At 39.7% G+C, this 13663-nt stretch overlaps 1 protein-coding gene across 1 annotated transcript; it reads right to left on the bottom strand.

Moving 5' to 3' along the window:
* Positions 1-12205: 12205 nt before the first annotated feature.
* On the bottom strand, positions 12206-13087 carry LOC103717624 (transcription factor CPC-like). Its single transcript, XM_008806083.6, has 3 exons — positions 12880-13087; positions 12677-12761; positions 12206-12594 (listed from the first exon to the last, which is right to left on the bottom strand). Exons 1-3 carry the CDS (start codon positions 12944-12946, stop codon positions 12507-12509), a joined length of 240 nt encoding a protein of 79 aa, XP_008804305.1. The 5' UTR covers positions 12947-13087; the 3' UTR covers positions 12206-12506.
* Positions 13088-13663: the final 576 nt, after the last annotated feature.

The raw sequence follows: 13663 nt of genomic DNA, 5'->3' as shown, positions 1-13663 counted from the left end.
ACGAGATCGCGAACAAAGAGCAAGTCGATCTCAAGATGCTTCATGCGAGAGTGCTGCATCGGGTTGAGAATAAGTGATTAGCCCCAATGTTGTCACAGTATAGCTTGGGAGGACTGGAAAGCGAAATACCAAGTTTTGAAAGAAGTGACCGAAGCCAAATTGTTTCAGAAGTTGCAGCTGCCATGGCACGGAATTCAGCTTCCGTGGATGAGCGGGAGATAGCACGTTGCTTGTGAGCCATCTAGGAAATGGGATTCTGTCTAAGAAATGTGATGAAGGTTGTGGTAGATACGCGAGTGTCATGGTCCCCAGCCCAATCAGCATCAGTGTAAGTGCAGAGCTCTAGAGGATTGTTCTTGCGAAGAAGTAGACCATCAAATATCGTATGCTTAAGGTACTGAAGTAGTCGTTTTACAGCAGTCCAGTGGTTGGTTGTGGGCCGATGCATGAATTGAGAAAGTCGATTGACAGCAAAAACTATATCAGGTCTAGTGAGACTCAGGTACTGAAGGCCACCAATGACCTAGCGATAGGCAGTGGCATCGGCTGGGGGGGGGGAACCATCATGAAGAACGAGCGAAGTGCTGGTGAGTCTGAACTGTCTTCACTCCATCCATGTTAGTGCGATCCAGAAGATCGCGCACATACTTGTACTGGGAAAGAAAGAGACCCTGGGCTGTTGGAATTACTTCGATGCCTAGGAAGTAGTGAAGATTGCCCAGGTCTTTTAGAGAGAATTTGTTGGGAACCCTAGTGGTCGCATGCATATATTTTTTAAAAATTTTACAGCATAAGCATGAATTAAACTATTTAATTTCTATATGTTAGAGATCAAATATCTACAACAAAAATAGATCCAGAATTTTAAACATTTATCCTAAACAAGTATGCATGATTCTATGTCTAACATGTAGTCATGCAGAATTTCAGCAACCTAGTTGATTTCTAATCCTAATTTCTAATGAGATCAGATCTGATACCTTTTTACTTTAAGAACTTTGATGATGCTTTGATCACCTTGTGTAGCCGCACATGCATCCGGCCTCTACGGATGGTCCACGCGAAGCTCTAAAAAGATCTTCTTCCGCGAGAGTGCTAGCTCGCACAGAGGTGCTGCAATGGCTGATCCTTTCTCCTTCGAAGCACACAACTTTTGATTTTTCTTCGAAGGAACGAAGGATGGAGATAAAGGAAAGGAAGGAGAAGAGGGAAGGCAGCTGGTTTCAGAATTTTTTAGAACCTCTAGGTCTCTTAAAAAATTCTCACACCCAAACCCTAGGCATAGGGGTCCTTTTATAGCCAAAAGACCCCCACGCCTCACACCTTATTTAGCCAACGAATTCTGGCTGATAAAAATTCCAAAAATTCTGTGAAATACGGCAGCTAAGAGGAGATGATTATCCCTCTTTTTGGTACACTTTGAATCCCTAAAAATCAGGGGTTCATGCGCCCCAGCTTCAGCCGCACGCCACCTTCTCTTTTTGCGCCATACATCCCTATAAATTAGGGATTTCATCCTAATCTCTTTAAGAATGTTTGAGGCGCCATATTTATTCAAAAAATAACCCCACGCCTCCTCTTTCCCCATGCCAAAAATTGGCCAAAAATAAAGAGGAGATGTGCTACTAATTTTAGGGATAAGGATGAGGTGTCTTTCTTCTCCAAGAAAGAAAGTTAGGGTTCTAAAATTTAGGGATTCTTCTTTTTATCAATTTCTGAATTTTTGAACTTAGAATACTTATCAAATAAAAAATTTTAATAGGCTCGGGTCAAGTCCAATCTAATTGGATCGAGCCTAATCAACTCGGGTCGAACCCAATCCAATTAAGTCAAACCCTGATTTAGCCCAAATTGAATCTTATTCAATTTTGCTTAACCTAAGTTCAATCATTCAATCAATTGAGTTCATTAGCAATCTAATTGCTAATTAATCCTTCAATAATTCAATAATTATTTTACTACAACTTTTGCTTAGGGTAATTTGTCAATCGGATTGACCGATGTACCCCTATAAGATTCTTAATCATCAATCAGCCATTTGATTAACCTAAAAACTTCTATGCGTGTGACCCCATAGGCTCGAACCTAAGCCAGTAGCATAAGAACGACTTCCTGTACTAATCGAAGTGACCATCTAGCAATGGTATCCGACATCCGGATAGGCAGAATAATTGCAAAGCAATATTCTGGAACCCTTGGATTATGGTTACCGTATAATTAATCCCCATGATTCCAAATGCCTAGGATGACTTCAAAGTTCTGTTAACTCTTTAATTAGTGCATCCAAAATGTGTTTCAACTTTACAAATCCTATGACTCCTCATAAGGATTACCCTGGCCAAGGTTTTGCTAAATTGAACATAAGGGCATTATCTCGTATCACCATGAGGGTTCAATTCCATCTTGACTCATGCACCGACTTCGCAAGTACTTGACTGTACCCAGTAGCCTTCCATCACTGAATTAGAAATTTAGATAGTTCGGTACCAAAATACAGTGAGTTGCTTCCAAGTCACCGTGGTGATCTCAGGTCTGAGGGATACTTATTCCCATATCCACTTGAAAAATCTCTTGACAGCAGAGCATTCCGGAACTAGTCACGTTCAGTGAAGTGTACTCCTATACTTCACCTGTGTGACATATCAATGTCTCTATACTCCTTGGTTAAGAGGACAACCAACGTATATGGCACACAACGACCTATTCTTAATAATGCTATTGTCCTAGCGATAGCATATCGTTTGGTCGCGAACTAGTTTAAGGACTCATAGATAAATCCTACTTTATTGTTTAATAGAGTCCTAAGGACTTCATTACATTATTTGAGTTCACGAAGATGCAAAATATGCAATGAAACATTATCAAATAACTTTTATTAATTTTATTAATTCATATACAATTCAATCATCAATAGGCTGACGATTGTCTTTCAGGACACAATTTCCAACAACTCCCACTTGGACTAAAGCCAATTGGTACACTATCGTATACCCATCTTTGACTTCTAATCTTTGAACTCTTTGGTGCCGAGGACTTTAGTAAATGGATCGGCCAGATTTTTCTTTCCATCGATCTTCTGAAGATCTATTCACCTCGTTCTACTATCTTTCAAACAAGATGATATCGTCGCAGAATGTGCTTGGTCCGCTGATATGCTTTTGGTTCCTTCGCTTGAGCAATGGCTCCAGTGCTATCATAAAATAGTGAAATTGGACCATCAATGGAAGGTGCCACTCCAAGCTCAGTGATGAACTTTCACATCCATACAGCTTCCTTGGCGGCATCGGATGCAGCAATGTACTCTGCCTCGCACACTGAATTAGCCACAATATGTTGCTTGAAGCTTTTCCAACAGACAGCACCACCTTTAAGGATAAAGATGTAACCCGACACACTTTTGCTATCATCCTGATCTGACTGAAAACTGGAATCAGTGTATCCCACTAATTTCAAGTCAGTATCTCCATAGACAAGCTACTGGTCCTTAGTATTTCTTAAATACTTACGAATGATTTTTATAACCTTCTAGTGGATGCTACCTGGATCAGACTGGTATCTACTCACTACCCCTAATGAGTATGCTACGTCTGGTCTGGTGCATGTCATTGCGTACATAATAGATTCCACTGCCGAAGCATATGAAATTCTATTCATAGTCTCTCTTTCTTGAGGAGTTGTCGGACAATCCTTTTTAGAAAGCTGAATTTCATAGCCCATCGAAAGATAGCCTTTCTTGGAATTCATCATTCTGAACCTTTTCAGCACGGTATCTATGTACGTAGATTGGGACAACCCAAGCAACCTTTTAGATCTATCTCTATAGATCTTCATCCCTAGGATGTAGGATGCTTCTCCCAATCCTTCATGGAGAATTGTGATGATAGCCAAACTTTTATTCCTTGTAATGCAGGGATGTCATTCCCGATTAAGAGAATATCATCCACATACAAAACAAAAAATACAATCACTGAACCGTTAGCCCATTTATATATGCAAGGTTCTTCTTCATTCTTAATGAAGCCATACGTTCTGATCAGTTTATCAAAACGTATGTTCCAACTCCGAGAAGCTTGCTTTACTCCATATATGGAGATGATTATCCCTCTTTTTGGTGCACTTTGAATTCCTAAAAATTAGGGGTTCATGCGCCCCAACTTCAGCCGCTCACCACCTTCTCTTTTTGTGCCATATATCCCTACAAATTTGGGATTTCATCCTAATCTCTTTAGGAAGGTTTGAGGCACCATATTTATTCAGAAAATAGCTCCACACCTCCTATTTCCTCATGCCAAAAATTGGCCAAAAATAAAGAGGAGAGGTGCCACTAATTTTAGGGATAAGGATGAGGTGTCTTTCTTCTCCAAAAAAGAAAGTTAGGGTCCTAAAATTTAGGGATTCTTCTTCTTATCAATTTCTGAATTTTTGAACTTAGAATCCTTATCAAATAAGGAATTTTAATAGGATCGGGTCCAGCCTAATCCAATTGGATCAAGTTCGATTAATTGGATCGAGTCTAATCAACTCGGATCGAACCCAATCCAATTAGGTCAAATCCTGATGTAGCCCAAATTGAATCTTATTCAATTTTGCTTAACCTAAGCTCAATCATTTAATCAATTGAATTCATTAACAATCTAATTGCTAATTAATCCTTCAGTAATTCAATAATTATTTTACTGCAACTTTTGCTTAAGGTAATTTGTCAATCAGATTGACCGATGTACCCCTAGACGATTCTTAATTATCGATCAGCCATTGATTAACCTTGAAACTTCAATGCGTGTGACCCCATAGGTTCGAACCTAAGCCAGTAGCACAAGAACGACTTCTTGTACTAATCGAAGTGACCATCTAGCAATGGTACCCGACGTCCGGATAGGCCGACTAATTGCAAAGCAATATTCTAGAATTCTTGGACTATGGTTACCGTATAATTAATCCCTATGACTCCAAATGCCTAGGATGACTTCAGAGTTCTGTCAACTCTTTAATCAGTGCATCCAAAATGTGTTTCAACTTTACAAATCCTATGACTCCTCACAAGGATTACCCTAGCTAAGATTTTGCTAAATTGAACACAAGGGCATTATCTCCTATCACCAGGAGGGGTCAATTCCATCTTGACTCACGCATCGACTTCACAAGTACTTGACTGCACCCAATAGCCTTCCATCATTGAATTAGAAATTCAGATAGTCTGGTACCAAAGTATAATGAGTTGCTTGCAAGTCACCGTGGTGATTTCAGGTCTGAGGGATCATATATCTATATTCACTCGAAAAATCTCTTGATAGCAGAGCGTTCCGAAACTAGTCACGTTCAGTGAAGTGTACTCCTATACTTTACCTGTGTGACATATCAGTGTCTCTACACTTCTTGGTTAAGAGGACAACCAATGTATATGGCACACAACGATCTATTCTTGATAATGCTATTGTCCTAGTGATAGCATATCATTTGGTCACGAACTAGTTTAAGAACTCGTAGATAAATCCTCCTTTATCGTTTAATAGAGTCCTAAGGACTTCATTACATTACTTGAGTTCACGAAGATGCAAAATATGTAATGAAACATTGCCAAAAAACTTTTATTAATTTTATTAATTCATATATAATTCAATTATCAACAGGCTGACGATTGTCTTTTAGGACACAATTTTCAACAGTATCGTTTGCTCAGTGAGTAATAAGTTGTGAAACAAAAGAGGAGTGACTGCCAATGATGATAATATCATCCACGTAGATAAGGTAGTAGCAAGTGATATCATCAGAGTGACAGATGAATAAAGAAGTGTCTGTACAGGAGGACTGAAAACCATGACTGAGAAGAACCTCTCGAAGGGATCGATACCAGGATCTCGGAGCTTGCTTGAGGCCATCGATGCTCTTCTGTAGCTTACAGATTAAATGAGGTTTAGAAGGATCCTCAAAACCGGGTGGCTATTTCATGAACACAGATTCATCAAGTATGCCATAGAGGAAGGCATTGTTTATATCTAACTTGTGAAGACACCAACCCTTTATAACTGCAAGAGATAAGATTAGTCAAATGGTGGTAGATTTAACCACAGGGCTGAACGTCTCGGAGTAATCAACACCGGGCCGTTGATGAAAACCTTTGGCGACCAGGCGAGCCTTGAATTGACTGATGGAGCCATTTGAGTTCTGTTTCACCCATAACACCCATTTGCTTCCCACAAGATTCTGACCAGAACTAGGAGGAACAAGGTCCCAGGTCCCATGTTGAAGGAGAGCAGTGAATTCCTCAAACATGGCAGCACGCCAGCGAGGGTCTTTAAGAGCCTGACTGACACATGTTGGTTCGATGGTTTGTGGGAGCGGATACTTAGTTGCGGCAAACAACTATTTAGGCTTGTAGATGTTATTCATCGAACAAGTGATCATGTTATGGTGGCGGGCTAGCACAGTTGCCGGAGGGTGTCCCTCGTTGCGAGTAGCAGAAGGTGTAGCAGATGTAGAGGTGGACAATCCAGGGGATGCAGCCGAAGTAGACGGGGAGGAATCACCTGAAGAGCCTGCTTGCATGGGTGGATTAACAGTGGAGACGTCCATCGACACAAGGGTTATTGGGGATGTAGGAGACAAACAAGACCCAGTTGGAGACTGCGGCAGAGAACGTGATGTAGAATACTCAATATATGGGAAAACAGACTCATCAAACTGGACATGATGGGAGATATATAGTCGATTTGTTGGAAGGTGAAGACACAAGTAAGCACTTTGACTTGTGGAATAACCAACAAAAAGACATGGAAGGGACTTTGGTTGTAATTTATGAGTGATGTAAGGCTTGAGCCATGGGTAACAAAGACAACCAAAGGTCCGGAGCTTGAGATAATTCAGCTGCATGCCAAGCAGAGCTTGAAACGTGGATTTATACTGAAGTAATGGAGTAGGCATCTGGTTAATAAGATAAGTAGCAGCAGAGAATGCATACGACCAGAAAGCTTGCGGAAGAGAGGCATGAGTGAGAAGGGTGAGTTTAGTTTCAACCACATGACGATGGCGACATTCAGAGATACCATTTTGTTGCGGAGTGTGTGGAGCCAACGTGTAATGGCTGATGCCATGGTTGAATAGATACGTTTGTAGGGCTACGAACTCACCACCATTGTCAGAGTATATCCCACGAACTCGTGTATTAAAAGGGGTTGTAATCATGCAGTAAAACTGGAGAAATAAAGTTCGAACTTTAGATTTTTGTTTAATAGGAAAGAACCACACATATCGGGTGAAATGGTCGATAAAGATGATATAATATTTATGGCCATCTACACTAGCAAAGGGAGACGGACCCCAAACATCAGTGTAGAGGAGCTTAAGGGGAGCAGTGCTCGTCAAACCATGGGAGTTAAAAGGTAGTTTATGGGCTTTTATTGACAGCACACGAGTTACAAAGTCTGGAGCTCGGCATAGAACTATTAACAGGAAGTGAAAGAGAAGAAACAAGACGAGAAACAGTTTTTGAAGATGGATGACCAAGACGGTTGTGCCAACCAGCGAATGAAACTTTCTTATGAACAAACGCAAGTTTTTGTGGAGATGGCTGGAGGTCACACATGTTCGGAAGAGGATAGACACCATGCTCACACGGCCCTTGTAGAAGAAGCTTCCCCGTTCTCCGGTCCTTTACAAGAAAATATGATGGATGAAATTCCATGAAAACATTATTGTCCTTGGTAAATTGATGAACAGAAATGAGATTCTTCTGAAGATTTGGAACACAGAGTATCATTTATATGAAATATACAGCCAGAAAAGGGAAGAGATAGCAAACTAGTATGTGTCACAGGCAACCCAGAGCCATCACCAATGACGACTTCATCAGTGCCATTATATTCAGAATGAAGGTGAAGATTGGATAACTTGGAAGTGATGTTGTGGGAGGTCGCCAAGTCAACAAGCCAGCACTTGTCATTTGATGAAGTTGTAGAAGTGCAGTTGGCAGTTGGTTCAGAAAATTGCAGTTGGGAATAGTGTTTTGCAGTGTGACCAACACGATCACATAGTTGGCATTTAGGAGCATAGCGAGGCCTGGAATACTTGTTCTTGGAGTCACTTTTGTGATCCAATGGTTGGTGTTTAGAGTAGCGCTATCCCGATGACGGCCTGCATGCGTTGAGTGGTGTTGGCAGTGGCAACCAGCTGCTGAGAAGAAGTCTCAAGTCATTTTAAGTAGGCCTCATGACTGACCAGCAAATCGTGAAGCTCCTCAAATGATAGGGGAGATTCTCGTGCTCGAATGGGAGCAGCGATATCCCGATATTCAGCACCAAGCCCATGTAAAACGTAGAGAGTGATGTCATCATCAGATAGAGGAGAATCGATGAGGGCAAGTTCATCTGCACGTGTCTTGACATACTGTAAAAAGTCAGTGACACTCTGGTTACCTCGTTAAAGAAGAGTTAACTCCTCCTTAAGTTGCATGACACGAGTGCGGGAGCGGCTGGCATAAAGCTTGTTCAACTTGCTCCATGCTTCTCTTGCTATTTTAGAGGACGGTATGAGGGGTAAGACAGCATCCGAAACAGAAGCCAGTATAGCACTCAGTATTAGTTTGTCCTGGCAGAACCAGTGGGAAGAAGAAGAACTGGTTGGTTGGAGGGAGGTTGAGAAAGGACCATCAGAGATAGAAGAACTAGTGATAGTGCCATCAACATAACCATAGAGATTATAGCCAAGGAGAAGGGACTTGAACTGAGCACTCCAGGAGGAAAAAATAGTTGGGTTGAGCCGAGCTGTCATTTGAGTGGAGACGTTAATGGCAACTAAGGAGTTCTCAATAGAAAAAGAGTTGGACTGATTGACCAGCGGGAAGGTAGTAGTGGAGGAAGCAGCCATGGCACAGACGGATTTAGAAAGAAAAAAAAAACTCGATGGAGATAAGGTAGCTCTGATACCATATAGGGGGTGTTTGGTAACCCCAACAGGATCACCACGGTGATCTAAGATCTCTGGTGATTCGAATGTTGGGGTGATTTGATCCCCGGTGATCTAAGATCAATGTGTTTGGTAGACCATGGTTCAGTGATTAAAAATCTCCGGATATCCATGAGTAACTTGTTTGGTATGGTACGGGGATCCAAGATCACTGACCACATAATACCACAAATACCCTTGATATATCTTAGATAGATTTTTTTATGTATTTTTAATTCTCGTGAATTAAAAATTTAAGTCAATATACTATTTTCTATAATAACTCCATAATTTTGTCACATATTCTACTTTTAGTAACTCTTATCATATATTTATTAATCATATAAAATATATTATAATAAAATATTAATATATTTATCAATATATTAATTATTAATATATTCTATAAAAATATATTTATTACTCCTATAAATTATTAATCTTATAAGAATATGTTACTTTTCATTATAGAATTAATATTTTTATTTATAGTTATAATAGATTTTTTTAATACTAATAATTATTTTGATTAGAAAAATAAGGTAAATAGAAGTAATATAGTTATATATTAAATATTTTCATTATATAAATATAAAAAATAATAATATATTTCTACTAGAATTTAAAATTATCCTTCAATAATAATAGGATAATAATATGATTAGTAATATATTATAATATAATATATATCATTAATATAATATATAATATCAACATAATATATATATATATATAATATTGACTTAATATATTGATGGTATATTGATATATCAATTTTTCTGCTAACTGGAGGGGTATTTTTGTCTTTAACTTTCAACCCAGGATCACTGTTCTGGGATGATCTTGAATTTCTGACCTCAAGGACGGGTATCCCATCACTGAGCTGGGGGGTGATTTGAGGAGTGAAGGTGATTTAAGATCACCACCACGTAGGATCACCATGGTGCAACCAAACGCGGTGATCTCATCACCTCCACGCACATCATCCTTGATCCTAGGACGATCACCCCATACCAAATGTCCCCATAGAGGATATGACCAGTAGCTTTACTGAAACTCTCACTGTCCCACACCTGGTGAGTTACAGGAGATATATTTATATTGGAGAGTTTTGTAACTGATTACAAGGATAGTTTAGTATATTCTTGAGATCAAGGTAAGTTAGAACAACTCGAAACAGCTCATTTGTTAGCTGGGAGTAGTTACAGAACAACTTGGTTGTTGGCGGAACGTCCCAAGAGTCTTCTCAAGGCGGAGGTGATAATAACTGAGTAACAGTCTCGATTCTACCACTTAACTCTCACCACTCTATTCCATACTCAACTTCCCATCCCATATAGCAATTGAGTATCACATAGGATTGGGCTAACACTCATTGACTATCACATTGTGAGTAGGAAATGAAGCTATTATCAGGTACATCTTTCTTTTTCCTGTCAAACTACTCCAAGAAAGGCTTGTTTGATGCCTGTTTCTAGCGGAGTCTCCAGCCAAGCAACATTTTTGTGTTATATCTACTTTGGGATATCTATTGCATTATTAAACCCCTATGATATTCAGGACTGTGAAGCCTAAGATATATAGGATTAATGGCCCTTTTGATAATGCTTGGTGAGGGCTTGGTATGCATTAATATTTAAGATATATCTTTACAATAGATAGATATCAGAGCTCATATACAACAAACAAATCTCGTAACACTCGGTCGTATGGTTGCTGAATGCGACAGCATCCTTATCACTAGGTCATGAGCAGCTTAGTACACATTTAGTATCAATATTTAAAGTATATCTTTACAGTAGATAGATATCAGAGCTCATATACAACAAATGAATCTTGTAAGGTCCTATGGTTACTGAATGCGACAGCATCCTTATCACTAGGTCACGAGCAGCATAGTGCACATTTAGTGTCAATTAATCCTTGAGATTTTTCTTTACGATATCTAAGTTCGCAGTGATCATATCCCATTCTTGTAGGCTAATGCAACAAAGGCCTTCAGTATTCAATCTACTAATAGGTATACCCAAACTATTCTCATATATCTTCTACAGGTGACACCCTGCTGAACCAAAATCCATGATAATTGAGACAATACACCAAAATTGAGATGCTGAATGCCCACACCGGAAGTTTCCACATCGAGGAAGACTGATCAGGTTAATAGCTATTGTGAGCGGCTACATATTGATAGCTTCAGGATTACTATATCCACAAACAAGAAGTTCCAGGAAATTTTTGCAATTAGGATTATGCAAATAAATCCTCTCTCTAGAAAAAAGGGCTCTACTGAAAAATCTAGCTAGTCAACTAAGGTGTCCCATAAAGCTTAAATGAAAGCTCTCTCAAAAAGTTATCAGTTAATTCTCATATTATGCAGCCCAAATACAAGTTGCAAAGAATGATTTCATCCTGTCTACCACCATGTCATCTTGATAAGGATCACATTTAATTGAATGTATGAAATTGCTAATAGAAAAATGAATCTCACTTTCATTTTTTTTAAGAAGGGAGGAAATGGATCTCAATTTCAACCACATGATACAAGTAAAATGGATTTCAGACACATAAACCTAATATAATCAACTGGCAAACCTCAGATGACTTGATCTTCAAACAAAACTCAATTATTTGAGCTAATTTTCTTTGAAAAAAAGTTTAAATTGCAGACAGACTAATTAATTGTTTGACATCATTTTCTGCAAAATCTGGCCACACCCTTGCAGTTTCCAATGGCATACAATACTAACTGTTCCAACACCTGGTTGCTATGTATGTGGTGTCCAAAAGTAAAGACTGGATTACGTATGATATTCCTTGCCCAGGCACAATGTTTGACTAATTGCACTTCTAGAGCTTCTTAACATTTCTTTAACCCTCAAAACTCTTCAAGAATCAATGTGGAAATGAAGCAGATAAGCAGTGATCAATTTTCTTAATATCTCAAGTGTGTCGCTGTCTAATTATCTGCGATATGAACAAAAAGAATCCCTTTTCAGCCTGTTGCCATCTACCTGCTTGCTATCCTGATAATGCAAGTTATAGGATTAAAATATCGAATTAGGGCCCTATTGGAAACATAGTATCGAATTAGCTGTAGAGTACAACAGTTTAGGTATAATGACAGGAGAGAGAAATATCTCCTTCTTCATTTTTTTAATGCCCTCTGTCTTGAGGCATAGTTGCATCCACATGTTGTGCATGAAGTGCTGGAGACAAATAAGATTCCAGTAGGATGGCATGAGTCCATCTCAAAGCTATAGAATTCAGTGGCAATCCATGGCACTCCATTAATTTCTCTATTACAGACCAGACCAACATATGAAGGATTGTTGTACAAAATAGTAACATGGAGACAAGATATTTCCTTCTCTCTTAGCAACTGAAATAGCAATAAACAACAACACCAGAAATGACCCAAGAACTACTTTACACAGACATGAATGCAAGCTGAAATTCCTGAGACACAGAAGCAGGCCACCATCCAAAATTGCTTGCCCTCCGAAGTAGTACACAAAGAACTGCCCTTACCCTCTGAGAAGTAGTCCAGAAGGAAGTGCCCATCGTTATTCGCTGTTCGAGTATCTGGAGGTCCAGTACTTCTCAATCTCTTCAGCTGTTCTTCCGGGAATCCTTCCAGCAATCAGAGACCACCTAAGTCAAAAGGATATCCACAAGGTCAGTCAACAAGAGAGCCCTTAGATGACAAACTTAAACAGAGCGAGCGTCCACAAACCTATCTCCAAGCAAACCATACATCCTGGCAATCAGTGTCTCCTCATCCTCTGTGAAGTCCACCTTGATATCCTGACTGTTCCCATCTGAAGCAAACATCCAGAGTGTCAGGAAGAGGACAGCAAACCCAAACAAATAGGGGATCAAGGAAATGAAGGGAAACCAAGAAGTGGGGGCTTCCTTTTAAGAGGAGAAAAGACACACCAGTTGCAAAAATGGTACCTCTGGAATCTACAGAGACATCCTCAGATGATTGATCCAAGTCGCCCATCCTTCAACTAGTGCAGGAGACTCCAACAGCAATCCCTTCAGAGCCAACACTGCGGTCCCTGCTTCCTTGCAGGAGGCGGCCTTGGAAGAGGATGCAATGATGTGTGGGGGCTCATCGAGGTTTAGCAGCTCTTTAAGTAATACTTAAGTGCAGGGACTGAAAGTGGAGGGTGGGTAGAAGAATGGATGGTGGGAATGGGAGGGGAGACTGGTAGCTGCTGGCCAAAAGAAGCCCTTGGAGTTTGATAGGTAGTTGGAACTGGGTGGTTATTTTGGTAACTACAGTCTTCTACTGCTCCTTCTGGTGTGCCATTTTGGCTTGGAGTGGCATCGCACTGCATCACAAGGACGGGGAAATGGAAATTACACCATTACTTTTCTCAAATTAACTAGATTGCTTATCCTTTAGATGGTTGTTATTAGATTTGAAATGTTATGTGATCAAGGGATTTTACAATCTAACTGCTGGCTCGTCGACAGTGGCGTGATAAGTGGCGTGATAGATTCGCTCTTGTACTTCCTAGCAAAAACCAAGTTTGACGGGTATGACTTTGTCGATAAGACTTCTAGAAGTGGTTGGATTGGATGTAGCCGTGGATAAGGTTCAAGATTTCTTCTAAGAATGAATGTAATAAATTTTAGTTTGACTCAGTGTTGAAAATGGAGGTTGAGGATTAGTGCATGTTAATGTAGAAGTGACAAAACGTAACTGTTGTCA

This window comes from Phoenix dactylifera, chromosome 1 (assembly GCF_051530095.1).
Source record: "Phoenix dactylifera cultivar Ajwa chromosome 1, Ajwa_hap1_PhDact_Kaust_v1.1, whole genome shotgun sequence".
In the NCBI taxonomy this organism is placed as follows: domain Eukaryota; kingdom Viridiplantae; phylum Streptophyta; class Magnoliopsida; order Arecales; family Arecaceae; genus Phoenix; species Phoenix dactylifera.
This window is presented reverse-complemented; position numbering and strand designations above follow the sequence as displayed.

What these genes read in the sequence shown, in the direction of transcription:
- LOC103717624 (XM_008806083.6), bottom strand. Translation starts at nt 12,946, where the DNA reads ATGGGCGACTTGGATCAATCATCTGAGGATGTCTCTGTAGATTCCAGA. An exon ending in AGGTACCATTTTTGCAACTG is followed by an intron (nt 12,762 to 12,879) that starts GTGTGTCTTTTC and finishes TGTTTGCTTCAG; the next exon opens with ATGGGAACAGTCAGGATATC. An exon ending in TATGGTTTGCTTGGAGATAG is followed by an intron (nt 12,595 to 12,676) that starts GTTTGTGGACGC and finishes CTTTTGACTTAG; the next exon opens with GTGGTCTCTGATTGCTGGAA.